Source organism: Cetorhinus maximus, chromosome 1, assembly GCF_964194155.1.
Source record: "Cetorhinus maximus chromosome 1, sCetMax3.hap1.1, whole genome shotgun sequence".
NCBI classification, from domain to species: domain Eukaryota; kingdom Metazoa; phylum Chordata; class Chondrichthyes; order Lamniformes; family Cetorhinidae; genus Cetorhinus; species Cetorhinus maximus.
Window position 1 is genome coordinate 154,252,885 of NC_135879.1, and position 21,570 is coordinate 154,274,454.

A 21,570-nucleotide genomic window follows, 5' to 3' on the forward strand; every position below is an offset into this window, starting at 1 on the left:
GTAATCTATGCCTCGATTGATAAAGGCAAGTGTCCCATATGTCTTTTTCACCGCCCCACTAACATGCCCCTCTGCCTTCAGAGAATCATATCGTTGTAGATGTAGTATATTTGGATTTCCAAAAGGCATTCGATAAGATGTCATATCAAAGGTTACTGCACAAAGCAAGGGCTCATGGTATTGGGGCTGATATATTAGTATGGGTAGAGGATTAGCTAACAGTAAACAGAGCTGGGATAAATGAGTTATTTCCAGGTTGGCAAACTAACTAGTGGAATGCCACAGGGATAACTGATGGTGCCTCAATTATTTAATCTATATTAATGGCTAGGATGAAGGGACCAAGTGCCTCATATCCAAATTTGCTGACAATACATATGTTAAAAGCAAGTTGTAAAGAGGACACAGAGGTATATAGATAAAGTGAATAGACAAAAAATTGTCATTTGGAGTAATGTGACAAAATGTGAGTTGTCCACTTTGGCAGGAAGAATAAAAAAAGCACGATATTATTTAAATGTAGAGTCACTGCAGAAATCGGTGGTAAAGGAATCTGGATTTCCTTGTACATGAATCACAAAAAGTTCATATGACGTACAACAAATAATTAGGAAGGCAAATGTAATGTTGGCCTTTATTGCAAGGGGGATGGAATGCAAAAGTAGGAAAAAATAAGTGCTGGAAATACTTAGGTCTGGAAGTATCTGTGAAGAGAGAAACAGAGTCAAGTCGAACATGACTTAAGAACTGAAGGAAGGTAGGAATGGGATGGGTTTTATGCTCCATTCTGCCTTCCTTCAGTTCTAAAGTAATCATATCCACAAACAAACATACAAACCAAGAACAGGTGGCCATTTGCAGCTACTACCCCCCTGTTGCCACCCAACAAGGTGATGGCTAATCTGACCGTGGCCCCAGGCCCTCACTCCAACCACCCTGAAACCTCCAGCCCCCTTGTCAGTCAAGAATCCATCTACCTCTGCCTTAAAAATATTCATTGACCCTGCCTCCAAGGCTCTCTGCAGAAGTGAGCTCAAAAGGCCCATGGCCCAAGGAGAGAATAAATTTCCTCCCATCTTCATCCCAAATGGGAGACGCTCCCCCACATTTCCTACCGCAGTGTGAGTATTTCCAGCACTTGGTTTTTATTTCAGATTTCCAGCATCTGCAGTTTTTAATTTTACAAGAATTATGAAAGTCTTGCTACAACTGTATAGGGCACTGGTGAGATTGCACCTAAAGTATTTTGTACAGTTCTGATCTCTTTAAGTAGTCCCATGAGATAGACGATGGCTTGCTTCCATTCTAGGCAGCTGATAAGTCCAATGGATGATTGCAGACTCTGCCACATGCAGGGTAGGGGGTGACTGAAGGATTGAGCAGAAGAGATGTTAAGGTTCTTGTGCTCTGATGCCTCAGCTTTGCCTCTGGGTGCTCCTGATAAAGTCTGAGTTGAGTGCCTTGCTGAATAAACCTTCCCATTTTGGTTAGTCACAAGCCAAGCACTCCTTTGAGTTGGCTTGGATGTTTGATCTCTTCAGAGATGCTTTGGGGACATCCCTGATGTGTTTTCGCTGTCCTCCTGTGAATCTCATGCTGTGAGAGGAACAATTGCTTCAGGAGCCTGGTGTCAGGAATACAAATGACAATCGCATGCGGCTTTTGGCACGATTAGTGCCTTTATACTATGCATGTTGGCTTGGGAAGAGAATGCTGCTGCTTTCTTGACACCGGATTTGGTGACCTCGAGAAGACACTATTGATGGTACTTCTCCAGTGCTTTGTGGTGCCTGTTGTGGGGTGTTTATGTCTCAAATGTGTAAGAGCATGCGGATCACTGCCTCCTAGCAAATCCCAATGTTAGTCTCAGGTTTGAGATGCTGGCCCTCAAATACTCTTTTCTTCAGTTGGCTGAAAACTGAGCTAGCACATTTGGAGGCGGTGAGGAATTTCATCATCTACATCTGCCTTCATTAAGAGAAGGCTCCCAAGATACAGAAAATGGTCTATATTTTCTAGAATCTTGCTGTTGATCTTAATTGCTGGGGGTGGGAGAAGAGTGTTGTGCTGTGGGAGCAGATTGGAAGAGGACCTTAACTTTCTGAGTGTTTAGTCAAAGGTCCATTAGATCATATGTTTTGAAGTAGTCAACAATGACCTGGAGCTCGACTTCTGAGTGAGCGCACACAAGCATCAACTGCAGAATAAACCTCAAGTGAGGCTGGAGTGATTTTGGGTTGAAGGTGGTGTATGTTGAACCCATTTGTTCTGCAGTTCGTTTCCACATCAGTGGGTATTTGCTGGAGGCAAGGTGCAGCACTTCAGAGAGGAAAATGAATGAGGGTTGTTGCAATGACAACCTTTTTTGACCAGTCTTCACCAGGATAGAGTCCTGGTGACTCTGTTGGGGAGGATCACTACTTGCCTGTCATCATGGAGTAGTTGGAGGATGGTGACAAATGTCAAAGGGCAACCAACTTTTAGACAACATTCCACAAGCCTGTGTAGTAGACAGAGTCAAAGGCTTGAAGTGAAAAAAAGGCCATGTATAATATAGTGGGAATTCACCAAGGCTCCTTAGACAGAACCTTCCAAACCCGCTGCCATCTAGAAGGACAAGAGCAGCAGATAGATGGAACACCACCATCTGGAAGTTCCCCTCCAAGTCACTCATCATTCTGACTTGGAACTAATTTACTGTTCCTTCATTGTCACTGGGTCAAAATCCTGGAATTCCCTTCCTAACAGCACTGCGGGTGTGTCTGCACCACATGGACTGCAGCGGTTCAAGTCGGCAGCTCACCACCACCTTCTCAAGGGCAACTAGGGATGGGCAATAAATGCTGGCCCAGCCAGCAAAGCCCACATCCTGTGAATGAATAAAAAAAATGCAGATGCTGCTCCTTGCATTCTTCTTGAATTTGCCACGTAGTGAAGATGTGGTTTGCGGTGCCTCGTGATGGGTGAAACTGTACTGTGACTTTGGAAGGATCTCTTCAGCCACTGGGAGGAGATGATTGAAGAGGATCCTTGCAGTGATCTTCCCTGTGCTAGACAACAGGGAGATTCCACTTGAGGGATATACTTGCTTTGGAAGCAAGTCAAAGTTTACTAGACTTATTCCTGGGACAAAGAGGTTGTCTTCTGAAGAAAGGTTGAGCAGGATGGGCCTATACTCATTGGAATTTAGAAGGATGAGAGGTGATCTTATTGAAACATACAAGATCTTGAGGAGGCTTGATAATGTAAATGCTGAGAGGATGTATCCCCGTGTGGGGGAACTTAGAACTGGGGGCGCAGTTTAAAAATAAGGGGTCTCTCTTTAAGACAGGGATGAGGAGGAATTTCTTCAGAGGGTCATTAGCATTCGGAATTATCTTCCCCAGAATGCAGTGCAGGCTGGGTCATTGAATATATTCAAGGCTGAGGTAGATGGATTTTTGATTAATAAACAAGTCGAGGGTTATGGAGGGCAGGCAGGAAAGTGAAGTTAAAGCCACAATGAGATCAGCTATGATCTTACTAAATGGCAGAACAGGCTCGAGGGACCATATGACTTACCCTTGCTCCTATTCCTTAAGATCTTTTGTTCCATTTATACTCCCATTCATTGTTTTTCCTCAAAATTAGTTCACTTTTATATTCAATTGCACCTATAATCTGACTGCCTGTGCAAATCACCTATCTTTCTGAAGTCTTCTATATATCTCATCATTAGGTGAACACCATGTTTTGTGTTGTTAGAAACTTTCAATATCAGAATCCCCGACACTGAAATCAACCAGTTTCCTATTTGAAAACCAAACTGCCATTCAGGCTCTACATTACTTTAGGCGATTCAACTAAATTTTAATAATCTTATCAAATGTTTTGTATACACCATTCCTTCTATTTTTATAATAATTTACTACATTTCCAGACTAACTATCCTTAGTTTGTCCGTGCATTTTAAAATGCTCACTAATTTAATTCCTAATGATGAATTCTAAGTTTGCACAAAATCAACCGCAGGAATCCAGTTTTTCCTCCTTAACATTAAATTTGTTATGTTCCAGCCCTTTAGCACAATTTTCATAGCTTAGTAGTATTCATTGTACTCATTTGGCCAACTACAAAGGGTGCACGCCAGCCACCAATGTCTACTAACTTTTCGTAATGCCAATTCCTATCCTACAGTTATCGACAGCCATTGATCTATATTCTGCTCTAGTACTGCCTACATTCTCATATGCAGTATTTGCAAACGACCAATGCAAGATACTAAATATCTTCACCACACATATATTTTCACAAAGACTCCATTCCAAAGCTGCTTCACTATTTTTGTCTTTAGAAAAAGTTTAATTACTTAATACGATCTGCAAGGTTTTTTCCCATTCCATTTTATTGCATCTCACCTACCTTTACCTATTCAACCTATTGTTCATGATATTCTTAATGTCCACCCCAGTTTTATCCTATGCCTCCTTTATGATCAGTTGAGGTTAAATCTCTACTTACCCATCGAAATTTTATTTTTGACACACATGCCTTTTACTTTATTCACTCATGGGAGACGAACATGGCTGGCTAGACCAGCGGTTATTCCATCCCCAATTGCCCTCAAGAAGGCAGTGGTGAACCGCCTTATTGACCCACTCTCAAAATGTGTTGTAAGAATGCTCAATAGTGTTGGGAAGGAACCAACTGCTGCTGGATCAAAATCCTGAAAGAACAGCAATATAATTCCAACTCAGAATGGTATGGGGCTTGGAGGGGAACTTTTAAGGTGGTGGTGCTCCCAAGTATCTGCTGCCCTTGTCCTTCTAGGTGGTAGAGGTTGTTGGTTTGGAAGATGCTGTCAAAGGAGCCTTGGCAAGTTGCTGCAGTACATCTTGTGGATGGTATACACTGCTGCCACTGTGGGTCAGAGTAAGAGCGAGTGAATGTTGAAGGTGGCGGATGGGTGCCAATCAAGCAGGTGGCTTTGCCCTGGATGGTGTCCAATGTTGTAGGAGCTGCACCCATCCAGGCAAGTGAAGGGTATTCCATCACATTCCTGACTTGTGCCTTGTAGACAGTGGACAGGCTTTGGGGATTCAGGTGGCGAGTTACTTGCTGCAGGATTCCTAGGCTCTGACTTTGTAGCTGCAGTATTTACATGGCTAGTCCAGTTCAGTTCCTGGTCAATGATAACCCCCAGAATGTTGATGGTGGGGGATTTAGCGAAGGTAATGCCATTGAATGTCAAGGGGAGATGGTTAGATTCTCCTCTCCTGTTGGAGATGGTCATTGCCTGGCACTTGTGTGGTGCAAATGCTACTTGCCACTTCTCAGCCCAAGACTGAATATTGCCCAGGTCTTGCTGCATATGGACATGGACTGCTTCAGTATCTCAAGAGTCACAAATGGCACTGAACATTGCATCAGCAGACATATGACAGCCATGAATTGCAACGCACTTGTCAACTGTTTTGAGATCTAAGTATGCAAATCCTAACTGCATGTGAAGGCATTAGAGAGGGTGCACAAAACATTTATGAGAATGGTTCCAGAAGGACTTCAGGTTACATGGATAGATAGAATTAGTTAGGGCTGTTCATCTTAGACAAGATTCTGAGCAGCTTTGATAGAGGATTTCAGTATCATGAGGGGTTTGGTCAGAGTACACCAATTTATCGGAGAGTCTAGAGGAACATTACGCTGTATCTATCCCATGCTGTACCTGCCCTGGGACTCTGATGGTGACAGTGTAGAGGGAGCTTTACTCTACAGCAAGAGTGTTAGAGAGAGAAAAACAGTGGGGCCATTTACAGAGAAAGTGAGAGAAGCAGCGTGGTCATTTACAGGGAACGAGTGTGAGAAGAGTGGGGTCTTTAATAGTGAGAGAGAAAAAGAGTGAGACACCATTAAAAAGTGCAAGAGGGAAAAGAGCACAGAGAGCAGCTGATTGGTGAGTATTTCTAGTCTTTAAAGTAAAGCAAGGTCTTTACTTTGCGTTTAGATCTCTAGTTTTTTTTTCTTTTTTTAAAAGATAGCTTGTTAAGTATAAGATTGATACTGGTGTGTATAAAAATAATAAAGTATGAAGAGTGGGAATACGGGAGTAATTAATTAATAAATTAAAATATGTTAGCGATGGCAAAGTAGGTGATGTGTTGCTGCTGTAGCACATGGGTGCTGCTGGACCCAAGGTGATCCAGGGTGAACACATCGGTACCACGTGTTGCAGTTCGAGGAACTTCAGATCTGAGTTAAGGAGCTGGAGTCCGAGCTGCAGACATTGCGCCACATCAGGGAGGGGGAAAGTTATCTGGACACTTTGCTCTAGGAGATGGTCAGACGCTTCAGATAAGAAATTCAAATTTGGTCTGCGATCAGGGGAGGAGGATGTGACTGCAGGTGAAGCAGGTGTAGGGACCCAGGGGGTAGCGTTTGAGGAGCCTCAGCCCCTGAATCGGTTACAAGGTTCTTGCAAGCTGTGTGGATGAGAGTGAGGACTGCAGGGAGGATGAGCGAACTGACCACGGCACTGCAGTACAGGGACATATTCAAGCTGGGGGAGGGAATGGGAACGTTGTTGTGGCAGGGGACAGTATAATTAGGGGGATAGATACTGTTCTCTGCAGCCGTGAGCTGTGTTGCCTGCCCGGTGCCAGGGGTAAGGGCATCTCCTCAGAGCTGGAGAGGAACTTGGAGTGGGAGGGGAAGGATCCAGCTGTGGGTGTCCATGTTGGTACCAATGACATTGATAGGACTAGAAAGAAAGGAGGTTCTGCTGAAAGAATTTGAACAGTTAGGAGCTAAATTAAAAAGCAGAATCTCCAAGGTAATAATCTTGGGATTGCTACCTAAGCCACTGGCAAAGAATAAGTAAAGTCAAGGAGTTAAATGTGTGGCTCAGAGATTGGTGTGGGAGGTATGGGTTTCAGTTCATAGGGTACTGGCACCAGTACTGGGGTAGAAGGGAGCTGTTCCAGTGGGATGGGCTTCACTTGAACTGTGCGGGGACAAGCGTCCTGGTGAACCGAATAACTAGGGCTACAGAGAGAGCTTTAAATTAAATGGGGAGGGTGGGTTCTGGAAAGGGAGCACATAGGCTTACAAGGCAAAAGGACATGGCAGCCTTGCAGGACAGCTATTTAGGTAATGATATCCAGAGTGCGACAGGAAGGGACAGAGCGCACAAACATTTTTTTAAAAAAAGCAGCAAATAGGATCAAAAGAGGAAAAAACGATAAAAAGGCCAAATTAATAGCTCTTAAATGCATGTAGTATTTGAAACAAAATAAATGAATTAATGGCACAGCACAAATAGAGGTTAATGGGTCCGATCTTATAGCCATTACAGAGACGTGGTTACGAGGAGATCAAAGCTGGGAACTAAATGTTCATGGGTATGTGACTTTTCGAAAGGACAGGCAAGAAGGAAAGGGTGGTGGGGTAGCTTTGTTAGTATGAGATGGAATAAGTACGATAGCAAGAAAGGATCTTGGATCGGAAGATGGAGAATCCATATGGGTGGAGGTAAGAAATAACAAGGGTAAGATGACACTGGTGGGAATAGTCTATAGGCCCCCTTACAGTAACTATACTGTAGGAGACAGAATGCATCAGGAGATAATGAGGGCATGTAAAAAAGGCAGTACGTTAATCATGGGTGACTCTACTCAATCTACTCATGTAGATTGGGAAAATCAAATTGGCAGAGGTAGACACGAGCAAGAACTCCTAGTGTATTCAGGACAGTCTCTTAGAACAATATGTTGTGAATCCAACCAGGGATCAGGCTATTTTAGATCTGGTGATGTGCAATAAGGCAAGTTTAATAAATTATCTCAGAGTAAAGGATCCCCTAGTAAACAGTGACCATAATATGGTAGAATTTAGCATTCAGTTTGAGAGCGAGAAACTTGGGTTGGAAACAACTGTGCTAAACTTAAATAAGGGTAATTACAATGGAAAGAGGGCAGAGTTGACTTGAGTGGACTGGGAAAGCAGTTTAGCAGAAAAGACGATTGATGAACAATGGCAGACGTTTAAGAAAATAGTTCATGACTCCCAACAAAGATATATCCCGGTCAGAAAGGGAGGATTCAAGGAAGGGGATAAACCAACCATGGTTAACCAAGGAAGTTAAGGACAGTATCAAATTAAAAGAAAAAAAAATACAATGTGGCAAAGATTAGTGGTAAGCCAGAGGATTGGCAAAGTTTTGAAAACCAACAAAAGATGACCACAAAAAATAGAGGGAGAAAATAAACTTTGAGGGTAAACTAGTAAATAATATAAAAACAGACAATAAAAGCTTCTTTAAATATATAAAAAGGAAGAGAGGCACCAAACTGAACATAGGCCCCCTAGAGATTGAAGCTGGGGAAATAATAATGGGGAACCAGCAAATGGCAGAGAGTTGAATAAATACTTTGCTTCAGTTTTCACGGTACAAGATACTAATAACATTCCAAAAATACTAAATAATCAAGGGGCAGAAGTGGGGGGGGGGGGGGGGGGGGCGGAGAGAGAGAGAAATAAATACAATAACGATCACTACAGAAAAAGTACCAGGGAAACTAACGGGGCTAAAGGCCGACAATCCCCCTGGACCTGATGGGTTGCATCAAAGGATATTAAAGGGAGTAGCTACAGAGATAGTGGATGCACTGGTAGTAAATCCTTAGATTCTGGAAAAGTCCGAGAGGATTGGAGAACGCCAATGTGACACCCTTATTCCAAAAGTGAGGGAGACAAAATACAGGTAACTATATGCCAGTTAGCTTAACATCTGACATTGGGGAAATGTTAGAGTCTATTATAAAGGATGTAATAGCAGAGCATTTAAAAATACATAATCTTAATCAAGCAGAGTCAGCATGGCTTCATGAAGGGGAAATCATGTTTAACAAATTTATTAGAATTTGTTGATAAGGTAACAAAGAGGATAGATAAAAGGGAACCAGTAGACGTAATATATTTGGATTTGCAAAAGGCGTTTGATAAGGTACTGCACATAAGGCTACTTAAGATAAGGGCCCATGGTGTTGGGGTAGTATATTAGCTTGGAAAGAGGACTGGCTAACTAATAGAAGACAGATTTGGGATAAGGGGGGCATTTTCAGGACGGCAACCTGTAACTAGTGGAGTGCCACAGGGATCAGTGCTGGGGCTCAATTATTTACAATATATATTAATGACTTAGATGATGGAAGTGAATGTACTATTGCCAAATTTGCGGATGATACAACAGGTGGGAAGGCAAGTGATGCTGGAGACCTCTGGAGAAGGTAGAGATGGATCATCCACTGGCACTTCTGGCTGAAGATTGTTGCAAATGCTTCAGCCTTATCTTTTGCACTGCTGTGCTCCTCCATCATTGAGGATGGGGATATTTGTGGAGCCTCCTCCTCCAGTGAGTTCTTTAATTGTCCACCAACATTCACAACTGGATGTGGCAGGTCTGCAGAGCTTAGATCTGATCCGTTGGTTGTGGGGTCACTTAGCTCTGCCTATCACTTGCTGCTTATGTTGTTTGGCATGCAAGTTGCCATATGTTATAGCTTCACCAGATTGCCGCCTCATTTTTAGGTATGCCCGGTGCTGCTCCTAGCATGCCCTCCAGCATTCTGCATTGAGCCAGGGTTGATCCCCTGGTTTGATGATAATGGTAGAGTGGGGAATATGCCAGACCATGAAGTTACAGATTGTGTTCCAGTACAATTCTACGACTGCTGTTGGCCCACTGCGCCTCATAGGTGCCCAGTCTTGAGTTGCTAGATCTATTTGAAATCTATCCCATTTGGCACGGTGGTAGTGCCACACAACACAATGGAGGGTATCCTCAATGTGAAGGTGGGGCTTTGTCTCCATAATGACTGTGCGGTGGTCACTCCTACCGATACGTCGTGGACAGATGCATTTGCAGCAGGCAGCTTGGTGAGGATGAGGTCAAGTATATTTCTTTCCTCTTGCTGGTTCCTTCACCACCTGCTGCAGACCCTGTCTAGCAGCTATATCATTTGGGACTTAGCCAGCTTGGTCAGTAGTGGCACTACTGAGCCACTCAGTTATGTACACTGAAGTCCCCACCCAGAGTATGTTCTGTACCCTTGCCACCCTCAGTGCTTCCTCCCAGTGATGTTCAATATGGAGGAGCACTGATTCATAAGCTGAGGGAGGGCAGTACGTGGTAATCAGCAGGAGGTTTCCTTGCTGATGTTTGACTTGATGCCATGAGACTTCATGGAGTCCAGAGCCGATGTGGAGGACTCCCAGGGCAACTCCATCCCGACTGTAAAGCACTGTGCCGTCACCACTGCTGGGTCTGTCCTGCCGGTAGGACAGGACATATCCAGGGATGGTGATGAAGGAGTCTGGGACATTATCTGTAAAGTATGATTCTGTGAGGATGACTATGTCAGGCTGCTGCTTGACTAGTCTGAGACAGCTCTCCCAATTTTAGCACTAGCCCCCAGATGTTAGTGAAGAGGACTTTGCAGAGTCGACAGGGCTGCGATTGACGTTGTCGTTTCTGGTGCCTAGGTCAATGCTGGGTGATCCGTCTGGTTTTATTCCTTTTTTGGAACATTGGAACATTAAGATGCATCAAGTGTATTTGCAATGGTTAGAGGTCAATTTAAGAGGGTATCAGCGCACTGAGTAACCTTTGACCTACCATTTTGTACTCATTACCCAAATGCAGGGCAACATTAAGAAACTGATCATTATGCAAACATGTTGCAAAGCAAATTTTTCCAGAATACTTAGCCAAATCTCAACTTCTTCTTTACACAAGCATGCCTCTCACATTTCGTTTAAATCAAGTTTGTTTGTCCCCTTTAACAGTTGTTATGATGGGCTCAGATTCCTCTTTCCGCTATTTCATCCATCCATCTGAATTATTTCAAGTTTGCCATCTCAACATTTACTGTGCCAAGTTCAAATAAGTTAACCATAAATATCAATTTTATATACAATGCTGGTGAAACTGTAAGCTTACTATGCAAGCAGAAAAAAAGTGGCTGATCAGTGAACTAGTTAATGCAAAGAGTACTCTATTCACTTACCTAGACACAGCTATGTGTTTGTCCATTCGAGCTTTTAAGTCTTCATTTTCTTGCAGCACAATTTTAAGCTTTTCGTCCAGCACAGTATGTTTCTCCATCTTTCAAAAATAAAATGGATTCGCTATTTTAGTAGCATTATCTTTCATTCCTCCTAATTTCTTTGTCTCTCTCTGCCCATCTCAGATCATTACGACTCCATCCCAGGCTTGTCAAGATCACAATTACCCTTGTCTAAGATCACATTTCAAGTTACGAGACACTTTTCAGAAGGCACACTTTTAGAAAGAGGTCAGTGCAGATTCACTAGATGTCACCTTGTATGAGGAAATACAGACATGAATAAACACAAGATTGAGTCTAACTTTGTTAGAGAGAAGTACAAGGGGTGATTTGATACAGGTGTTAACATTGTGAAGGGATGGGAGTGGGCAGAAAAGACTGCTTCTAGTGACAGAGATCCAGAACAAAGATTATAAATGCAGTGCAAGAGATGGGAACAGAGGAGGACAATTTTTATTTAATATATAAATGCATGGAGGGTTGTGAAAGCATGGAATACAGAATTAATGATTGGAGCAGAGGCTAGTAATATTAAGAACTGGTTCTATGGATGACTATAGGCAAAGGGAGTAAGAGGATGAGCGAACTGAGCAAGCACATGGAATAGGCTATTCTACTGCCCGTGGTGAGGATAAAAACCAGCATAGACTGAATAGATTATGAAAACAGATAATTTAAGGTAAGTTCTATGCAATGCCAAGCAAGATTGTTTAGTTTATATGGCAGAAGCTACATCTCGTACAATAAATATGCAAAGTGTAACACGTGCGTTTCAAGTGTGATGAGCTAGAGATGTAGGAAATTATATCAATGATAACAGGAAAAATGTGTCTCAGTATTGTGTAGTGTGAACCTGCTGCAGTTGGCAAGATATGCCACAGCAGAAATTTCAGATTGCTGTTCTGAGAACAGAATTGCAATATCTGCAGCACTTTTAGGATTTCCTATCTAAGTTTAATAATTGTTTTGATAACCCATCTGCATTACTGCACCATCAAGTTCAAAATAAGTGGTAACAGAAGTTATTTACATCAATAGCTCAACCATTGCCAATGCAAGAGGTTGAGCCTATTCTGAATACTGGACACAATTGTGCTGGATTCTGTTTCCTGTGACCGAGTCTACTTACCAGCTTTTCCATCTGCATCAGCTTCTTTTCCTGATTATGTATCTTCTCATTTTTTATTTCGAGCACTGCTTTTAGACTTTCCAATTCTTGCTTCAGATATAGACTCAGGGGGTCAATTTTCTATGAATAAAGAACATAGTTAAATTAGTGGTTTCCAATGGTGCTATTGTATTCGAGTGAATATTGCTGTGCTGACTTGTTTAAAACGTCTGTGTTTTAACGTGCATGCGCGCGTGTGCATGTGTTCTGGGGGTTCTGTTCTAACACATCTGGAGAAGGTTTCAAATTCTTTTTAGACATATAGAAACAGCTGTTTTTGTTATATGTTGTTGCTTGCTGGCTTCCATGTAAACAATGCATATTTGTAGCATTCCCCTTGGGTCTCAGCAAACTGTATTTGTATAGAGCCTTTAATGCAAAACATCCCAATGCACCTCTCAGAAACATTATAAAACAAGATTTGATGCCGAACCAAACAAGACAACATTAGCCGGATGGGCAAAGCTTGACCAAAGATGCAGGTTTTAAAGGGAACATCTTAAAAAGGAGGAATTTTAAACCAAATTAGTGATTTTATTTCCAAAATGGATTAATTTTTCTCAACATTCAGCTCTATCTTTCCACTGTCTCACATCTCAACTGGACATCTGGAAAACCTTAGTACAATCAGGTAGAGTCAACATGATTTTGTGAAAGGGAAATCATGCGTGACAAAGTTATTCGCGCTCTTTGAGGAGGTTGCAAGCCTGACAAGAACCAGGTGATATAGTGCATTTGGATTTCCAAAAGGCATGCAATAAGGTGCCACATCAAAGGTTATTGCAAAAGGTAAGAGTTCATGGTGTTGCGGATGATATATTAGGCTAGATAGAGGATTGGTTAACAGAAAATAGTTGGGATAAATGGGTAATTTTCAGATTGGCAAACCGTTAGCTCTTGAAGTGTCACAGGGAAATCATGCGTGACAAAGTTATTCGCGCTCTTTGAGGAGGTAGCAAGCCGGACAAGAACCAGGTGATATAGTGCATTTGGATTTCCAACTGTGTTGGGGCCTCAACTATTTACGATCTACATCAATTAATTGGACGAAGGGACTGACTGTACTGTAGCCAAATTTGCTGGTGATACGATACAAGTTGTGAGGAAGATGCAAAGAATCTGCAAAGGGTTAAGGTTAAGCGAGTGGGTAAAAATTTGGCAGGTGGAGTATAAAGTGGGAAAATGAGAGTCCAGTTGGCAGGAAGAACAGGAAAACAGATTATTCTTCAAATGGAGAGAGACTGCAGAACTACTCTATGGTAAAGCGAGTTCTAGGTTACCTTGTATATGAATTTTAAAATTCAGCATGCAGGTATAGCAAGTCATTAGAAAGGCAAGCGGAATGAAGTTAAAAAATAGGGAAGTCTTGCTACAGCTGTACAAATGCATTGGTGAGAACACACCTAGAGTACTGAGTATAGTTTTGGTCACCCTCTTGAAGGAGGGACACACTTGCATTGGAAGCAGTTCAGAGAAGGTTCATTAGGCTGATTCCTGGGATGAGGGGTTTGCCTTATGGAGGAAAGGTTGAGCCTATACCCATTGGAGTTAAGAACAATGAGGTGATCTTATTGAAACATACACAATTCTTGAGGGGGCTTGACAGGGCAGATCCTGAGGATATTTCCTCTCAGGGGAATCTCGATATTAGGCAGCAGAGTTTAAAAATAAAGGGTCCCCAAGACAGATAGGGGGGAATTTCTCCTGTCAGAGGGTTGTTAATCTTTGGAATTCTATTCCCCAGCAAGCAATGGAGGTAGCGTCATTGAACATATACAAGGATGAGTTCGACAGATTTTTGATTGAGAAGGGAGTTGAGGGGTATGGGGGAAGGCCACAATCATATCAAGCAAGATCTTATTATTGAATTATTAATGTAAGGGGAATGCAAAGAGGCTTCAAGGGGAATTACACAGGCTAGGTGAGTGGGCAAGAACAGGTCAGATGGAATATATTGTGAAAAAACGTGAATCACTTTGGTAGGAAAAACAGAAATGCAGAGTATTTCTTAACTGGTGAGATTGAAAAAAGTGTCGATGGCCAAAGGGGCCTGGGTGTTCTTGTTCACATGGTTCAACACATTTAAAAAAGGTACTTGGATCTGCATCTGAAGCACTGTAACCTGCAAGGCTAAGGACCAGGTGCTGGAAAGTGGGATTAAAATGAGCGGCTAGTTTCTTTTTCTGGCCGGCACAGACAAACTGGGCTAAATGGCCTCTTTCCGTGCTATAACTTTTCTATGGTTCTATGTCACTGAACACTCATATGCAGGTACAGCAAGCAATTAGGAAGGCAAATGGCTTGTTGGCCTTTATTGCAAGAGGATTTGAGTACACGAGTAAAGATGTCTTGCTGCAATTGTATAGAACCTTGGGACTGTACCTGGAGTAGTGTACACAGTTTTGGTCTCCTTACCCAAGGAAGGATATACTTGCCATAGGAGGGAGTTCATCAGACTGATTCCTGGCAGAATTGTGCTAAGATGAGAGATTGAGGGGCTGAGGCCTATATTATTTAGGGTTTAGAAGAACGTGAGGTGATCTCATCGAAACAAAATTCTTACAGGGCTCAACGTGGTAGATGAAAGAAGGGCGTTTCCCATGGCTGAGGGGGTCTAGAACCAGGGAACAGAGCCTCAGGATAAGAGGAAGGCCATTGAAGATTGAGATGAGGAGGAATTTCTTCATTGTTGGACTTCTCTACCCCAAAGGGCTGTGGAGGTTCAGACATTCAGTATGTTCAAGACAGAGACTGATAGATTTCTAGATATTAAAGATATCAAGGATATGGGGATGTCATTAAACTATAATAATTCTCAATATTATTGTGATTTATTGTAAAAGTGGGTTAATAGTGGAGTTTGGATAGTTTGTGTGTGTGTGTGTGTGTGTGTGTGTGTGTGTGTGGGGGATTTAATTGAATTGGAAACAGCTGGTCGAGGTTGAGTTATCAACAAGTAGCTAGGTTTAAAATGCTAACTACGTAAACATGGCTGAAGTTTTAGAATGTGAGGTGTGAGGAAAGTTTGCATTTTTAGATAAACCAGATTATTTTGAATTTCAAAGAGATTGTAAGATGTTGCATCTAGCCAAGAGAAACGGAGTCGAACAATGTGTTTATTTTTCCCAAAGGTTATTGATACAATTAGTACTATGAAAAGATTTATATTGTGAGAAAAGTTGAAAAAACATATGGGAACAATGGAATTTGCATTAAAAGGGGAGAAACATGTATAAAGGAGATGAGGTTGTGTATAAGGGTGAAGGAATTCTAAGATTTAAAACAAATGCGAGAAACCCCCAGTCTCTGTGTCAAGTTGCTGGCTACAGGAACCGAAGCTGAGAAAACTAATTTTGAATGCGACTGTCCAGGGTATTGTGTTGCTTTGCCTGGGTCTGTTTAAATCTATTTGTTTTTACTGTTGCCTTTATCAGGGATGTAACTGGAAGCCAGGTCAATTAGGGGTTTTAGAAGTTATGATAGTCATAATTTGTAGACCTATGTGCTTGAAATCTTTCCTTTTGTTAATAAATGCTTAATTTAGTTTTCTAAAAACCTCAAGTTACGGTAGTCTTATTACTTCGGAATTCAAGGCGTGCATCTCAAAATAAAAATACAAGCTGCAAAACAATCGTGACTGCATGATCAAGTTTCCCTTGTCGATTTGATCCATCTGGCACACATCATCTGCCACATAAAAGGGATAGTGCGGGGAAATGGCATTAAGGTAGATGATCAAGCATGATCTAGTTGAATGGTGGAGCAAGCTCAGGGGGCTGAATGGCTTACTCCTACTTCAAAATGCTTACCCATGTTTGGCTGTCTCATGCTTATAATGCTTCAGTGTCTGACTTGTAGAATGTGTGTTTGCACAAGTTACTTATTGCTAAAATTGTGCAAAGGAGCTTTCATTAAAAAACCCTATTTCATTTAATTTACAAAATATGTCTTTGCACTTAACCAATTTTAATTTCCTCCCAAACCTCTTGACTTTGCTTTCCTCCTTTAAGACTCTTTAAAACCTACCTCTTTGACTAAGATTTTGACCATCCACCCGAATTCAACTTGCGGCTTGGTGTCAAATTTTGCTCAGTAACACTGCTCACGTTCTGTTATGCTGAAGGCACTATATAAATACAAGTTGTTGACCACAGGGTGTGCCAAACACCCCCACACAATGAAATAAGTGATTGAAAAATTATAAGTGTTAAGCTCAAGTCAAAAATACTTCAAGTTGTCCAACACAAACAACGCAATTCTAATTTAATGATAATTAGTGAAATCTGAAGAGCAGCCCCAAATCAAAAAAAAATTCCTTTGACAAATCATGGAACTCACTTGGTCTTTTTGTCCTTGTGCTTTTGCAACTTCCTCCTTAGTTTTAATTTCCTCCTTTAAGGAATCATTTTCCTCATTCAGTTCTGTAATTTGGCCCTGACAACAAAAAATTTTGATTAAATGCAGATCCTTAAAACCATTGCATTTGGTTTGGAATGATCACACAACAGTACAATGATGCAATTCTAAATGGCATTAAAGAATAGAGAACAGGGTGTATACAACTTTCAAGGCAGCAGGAAAAGTTGGGAAGGCCATTTAAAGAAAGGATCCTTGCCTTTGAAAAGCAAGGCTTAAAATCTCAAAGCAGAGAAATTCCACTAAACCTTTGTAAGATATTGGTTACTTTCCAGATGTAGTATTGTGCCCAATTCTGGCCACTGCAAATCAGAAAGGATGTCATGGCCTTAGAGCGGGTGCCGAGTACACTTAATAAAATGGTATCAGGGATTAAACACTTCAACTACAGGGAGAGTGTAGACAAACTGGGGTTTTTCTCCTTTGGAGCAAAGAAGGTTAAAGGGGAGGTTTTTGAGAAGGTCAAAATCTTTAATATAGAGTAAAAAAAAGTTGAAACTGTTTCTAGTGACAGAATAATTGGTAACAAGAGGACACAGATTTAAGTTAACTGGCAAAAGAACCAATGGTGAAATTAAGAGAGATTTTCTTTTTTGTGTGCCAAGTTATGATCTGGAAAGCCCTCCTTGAAGGGCTAGTGGATGTGGATTCAATAACAACCTTCTAAAAGGGAATTGGGTAAATATGTTAAGGGAAAAAAGATTCCATGGCTCTCTAGGGAAGGGAGGAATAGAACTAATTGGGTAGCTTTCAAATTAGGCTGAAAGGTCTTCTTCTACACTATCATTTTATGATTCTATATTTTACAACAAGGTTGATCTCACTCCATAAATTTGCTCATGGGATGACAGCAACACTGGGAAGGAAGTATTTATTCTTATCTGTTTCAAGTGAGGAAGGTGGGATCAAGTCATAACCATATAGGGCCAGACTCAATAGGAATGATGAACTTTCTTCCCTGAAAACAAGTTGGGTCTTCAACAATCCAGTAGCTTCCAATGTCATTTTCTGGTGCCAGACCACAAATTAGTAGATGGGGTTCAATTTCACAACATGCTATATCAACTCCTGTTCGGTTGCTAGCCCAACATAACTGCTTGGCTATTGTATCCACTTCATTGTCTTGTACTTTACATAATGTTATTAACAATTCTAATACTCCAGCATGACCATGGGTATCTGAAACAAGGTTAAATATCTCAAGTTTGATACTTGTGTTATGAGCAATGTAGTAACAATGATAAGTCCAATTTCTCTAAATGGTTAATTCACATACAATTGATGACAAAGATGGAACAAAAAGCCTCTAATCCTTTTCTCTTTGCAATTAGTCTCTTTTTCCATAATTCAACTTTTTTCTTGAAATGCTTTCAATGTTATTTTCACAAATTTATTAACGCCCCTGCCTCAGACTCAATTGTGGATTTGACTCTAAGCTGCTTTCAATGCAGTGCTGAAGGAGCATCATATTGCTGGAGGTAATATCCTACATCAGGCATAAAACCACGAGTTGGCCAGTAGATTTTGCAACAGGCATTGCAAGCTTCCATGGCTGTACCTGAAGTGCACTTTTCCAAGTGCAAAGATTTCTCCCTGAACAACTGCCAAGACGACTATTTAACCATTCACTTCAGATGTTTGATAGTACCATTATATATGCAACATGGCTGCTGTACCTACACATTGGAATTAATTCTCGGTGAAGCATTTTTTCAGCAAGTTAGACTAACCTGCAACAGTGATAGTCTTTCCTTAAAGCTTTCTTCGAGTATTTTCTGTTCCCGTTCACGTGATCTGGAAAGTTCTACATTGAACAGAAATAAGTCTCATTTGCTGTGATCAATCACTTGAAATTGCACAACACATTATACTGCAGGTGACAAATATCTGTCATCTGTGTTACAAAACATTAGATTTATTCCTTTCACAATGGTATCTTATCAGTAAAATGTGAAATGTGTTGTGTGCTATTCAGCTTTGATTACCTGTCAGAGACTGCTGATATTCTTTTTGAAGACATTCTAGGTTCTTTGAATGAGTTGCAATAAGCTCCAGTTTATGGGCTTCATGTTCAGAGGTTAAGCCTTCAATCTAAATACAAGAGATACATTAATCTTACAGCTGTTTTAATGAATTCTGGTACCTCATAACATTGAACCAGGTGACCACTATTCAGCCCATTTGACCTGCTTCAACATTTTGTTAGCTAGGCTTGCTTAGTCTTTAGTTGATTCCGTTTTTTGCATACGTTTCAGGTGCAAAACAGGAAATTATTTCATCCCCAGCATCTGAACGTACAAAACTAGTCAAGTCAGTGTCACAAATTTCATGTTTCTGTATTAAGAGATTTTCTCAGGTTATTAACAGTATGTACATTTTCCAGCAAGAGTTCTGGGCATCTCATTATGTAAAACACAAGGGGTCTCAACCAGGCCAAGGGTTAAGGGGTCTGCCAAAACACGTCACTTTGTAAGCAGGACATCAAAAGACCAAATTCTGAGCCTCTTTCAACTGAAATCATTTCTCTAAACCCCATCTTCCAAGTGGTGTTGATTAAACAGTTTTCAACTCATTGAACAGCTCTCAGGGAAATGAATTGGCCAGGGTGCCTGTCAAAGGGATGGAGGCATGTTTGTTGAAAAGCACCAGGATAAACAAAATTGGTCAGATTGCCTCCCATCCCAAGTCAAAGGTTTTTACAAGTAATAGTTAGATAACTTTTTTTTAAAAAACGGACTTGTTTTATAGGAGACCAATAGAATTTTCAATATGGAGGGGGACGTCAGCAGCATAAGGTTGAGAGGCCCTAAAAATTGTCAACTTTAAACATGGCTTGCCATATCAAACTAAGCTTTTGAAGCAAGGTGATCACAGGACACCTTCTGTATGTGGCAGAAAATGTCTTGCCTGCCTTAGCCTCTCTTAGCTGCTGCTTTGTGGTAGTTAGCAGGAGGGGGTTCTTCTCACTAGAAAAGTCCTAGAACTGTGGGTAAACAATATTTTGCATTATTTAGTTAACCAAGAAATGCTATCCTCAGTGACTGAAAACAATTTTGACTAGCTTTTAAGCTTGGTCATTCAAGCTAGGAGTTCACTATTATTCACAACTTCAACAACTTAAGCAGGCAAAGGATATTGATGCTGGCACGTCTAAGAAATTAGAACTCAATTCACAATGGAGACCATAAATTAATTTGCATCATGAGAAAAGTCTGACAATAGATGCTTTCAGGTTGCTGGTTTACTGCCCTGAAAAAAATCCTTACATGCTGAACCTAGGGCTACAGAAATATCTAAAAAGCATTAAAAAAATTTAGACAACAAATAAAGTCCAGTTAACATCATCAGACAAGTGATGCAATCAAGTGCAGTTTGCAGTAAATTACTTAGTATTTTCATATTCAATGTATACCTGTTAAGAACTGTAAAGGACAGATTATGCCTCAGCAAGCAGGGTAAGCAGTTCGAATGGCATTATCAGTTTCTTAGTTTCATTAGTTTTTCTGGAGAGTAATCAGCAAATGTAATAGTTTGAGGGGAAAAAAGAAAGCCTAAACTAAATTTATTACACTTATGAAGTATGCATTCTTAGTCAAAACAGAATTAGATCAAACCATATGCCTATCAGTTGTTGAAATAAATGGAGCAGTGCCGAGATAACAGTCCTGATATGCCGGTCAGTGGCAAAGTCATGGCTTTCAAACAATGACCTCAAAGAAAGCTGCCAACAAGAACCTCGCAATCTCTACGATGTGGATTTCACCTTCCCAATGTTATCCTCACAGCAGCATCAGGTATTTGGGATCCTCGATGCCCAGTGCTGTCAGCAAGCAGGCTGAGCAGCAAATCATACCGAACAATTCTCAGACTACAACCCAAGTAGTAAAAAGCACCGATTATTCTTCCCTTTTTATTCACTTAACAGAGAGTGAAATAAAGATTGGAACATACACACAGGATTAGGGAGAAGCTGAAGCATCAAAAATAAATTGAAGTTCTATGGATTTTTTTAAAACTGAGAAATTTGATGTTCTACCAATATAATTCATCAGGGCCAGAGACTGTTCAGCATTATGGCTCAATATATCACTAGAAATCTAGTTATACCACATTCAAAGCATAATTTTACAGGCTTAAGTGGAAGTTGACATCAAACCAATGATTTCTACCTGCAGGGTCTTTAACAGCACACTGTGAAGTAACAGAGAATGTGTCGGTAACTTCTAGATTTGTGCGTAACTGCATGTGGACGTCAGAAGTCACTGTCAGTTAGAGATACAATAATAGCGAATGCTGACAATTTCCCTAGCATTACTACTGCAAAATACAGCCATATGTTATAGCATCTCGAAGGAAGGCAAGGCAACAGAGATTTGGTGCAAAAAATCAAGAGCAAGTTCATCTAAAGTAACAGACCTCCTTTTGCAGCTGTGCTTGCAATTTTTTGACATCATTTTTAAAGTTTTGTTCCAGATGCTCCTTCTCTGCAGTGAAGAGCTCCTCGAGTCTTTTTTCTAACCCTTTAAGTTCAGCTTGGTGTTCTTCAGATAGCTTTTGAATTACTCCTTTGTATTTGTTTTGTAGTTCCTCTCGGTCCTTTTCCAAATGAACACAAGTCACATTCCTTGACTCTGATGAGCAGAAGTTATAAGTGTGATAGTAAGATTACAAGACTAACATCAGAAAAACACTTTGCTCAATTTATATTGAAATGATAGTACAACTACTTGCAAATTAATTTGGAGGGGGGAGGGGGGGAACCTGTGTATAAATTCTGTCCCAATCTAAAGATCATAGAAAAGATTTTGCACGTGCTTTCACTTGAGCTCGTAAGCATTTGAAACATTTGTAACATTGAGCAAAATGCTTTTTCACAGTGCCAAC

The 21,570-nt window shown here is 40.9% G+C and overlaps 1 protein-coding gene across 2 annotated transcripts in view; it reads right to left on the bottom strand.

Moving 5' to 3' along the window:
- LOC144684562 (microtubule-associated tumor suppressor 1 homolog) overlaps positions 1-21,570 on the bottom strand; it is a 213,847-nt gene that overhangs the window by 35,872 nt on the left and 156,405 nt on the right. For both annotated transcript variants that reach the window (XM_078548503.1, XM_078548511.1), the window contains exons 9-14: positions 21,103-21,317; positions 18,672-18,777; positions 18,417-18,490; positions 16,609-16,704; positions 12,232-12,351; positions 11,043-11,140 (exon numbers count right to left, since the gene is read on the bottom strand). In XM_078548503.1, the coding sequence (XP_078404629.1) occupies positions 11,043-11,140; positions 12,232-12,351; positions 16,609-16,704; positions 18,417-18,490; positions 18,672-18,777; positions 21,103-21,317 (709 nt within the window). The remainder of the gene's footprint in view (positions 1-11,042; positions 11,141-12,231; positions 12,352-16,608; positions 16,705-18,416; positions 18,491-18,671; positions 18,778-21,102; positions 21,318-21,570) is intronic.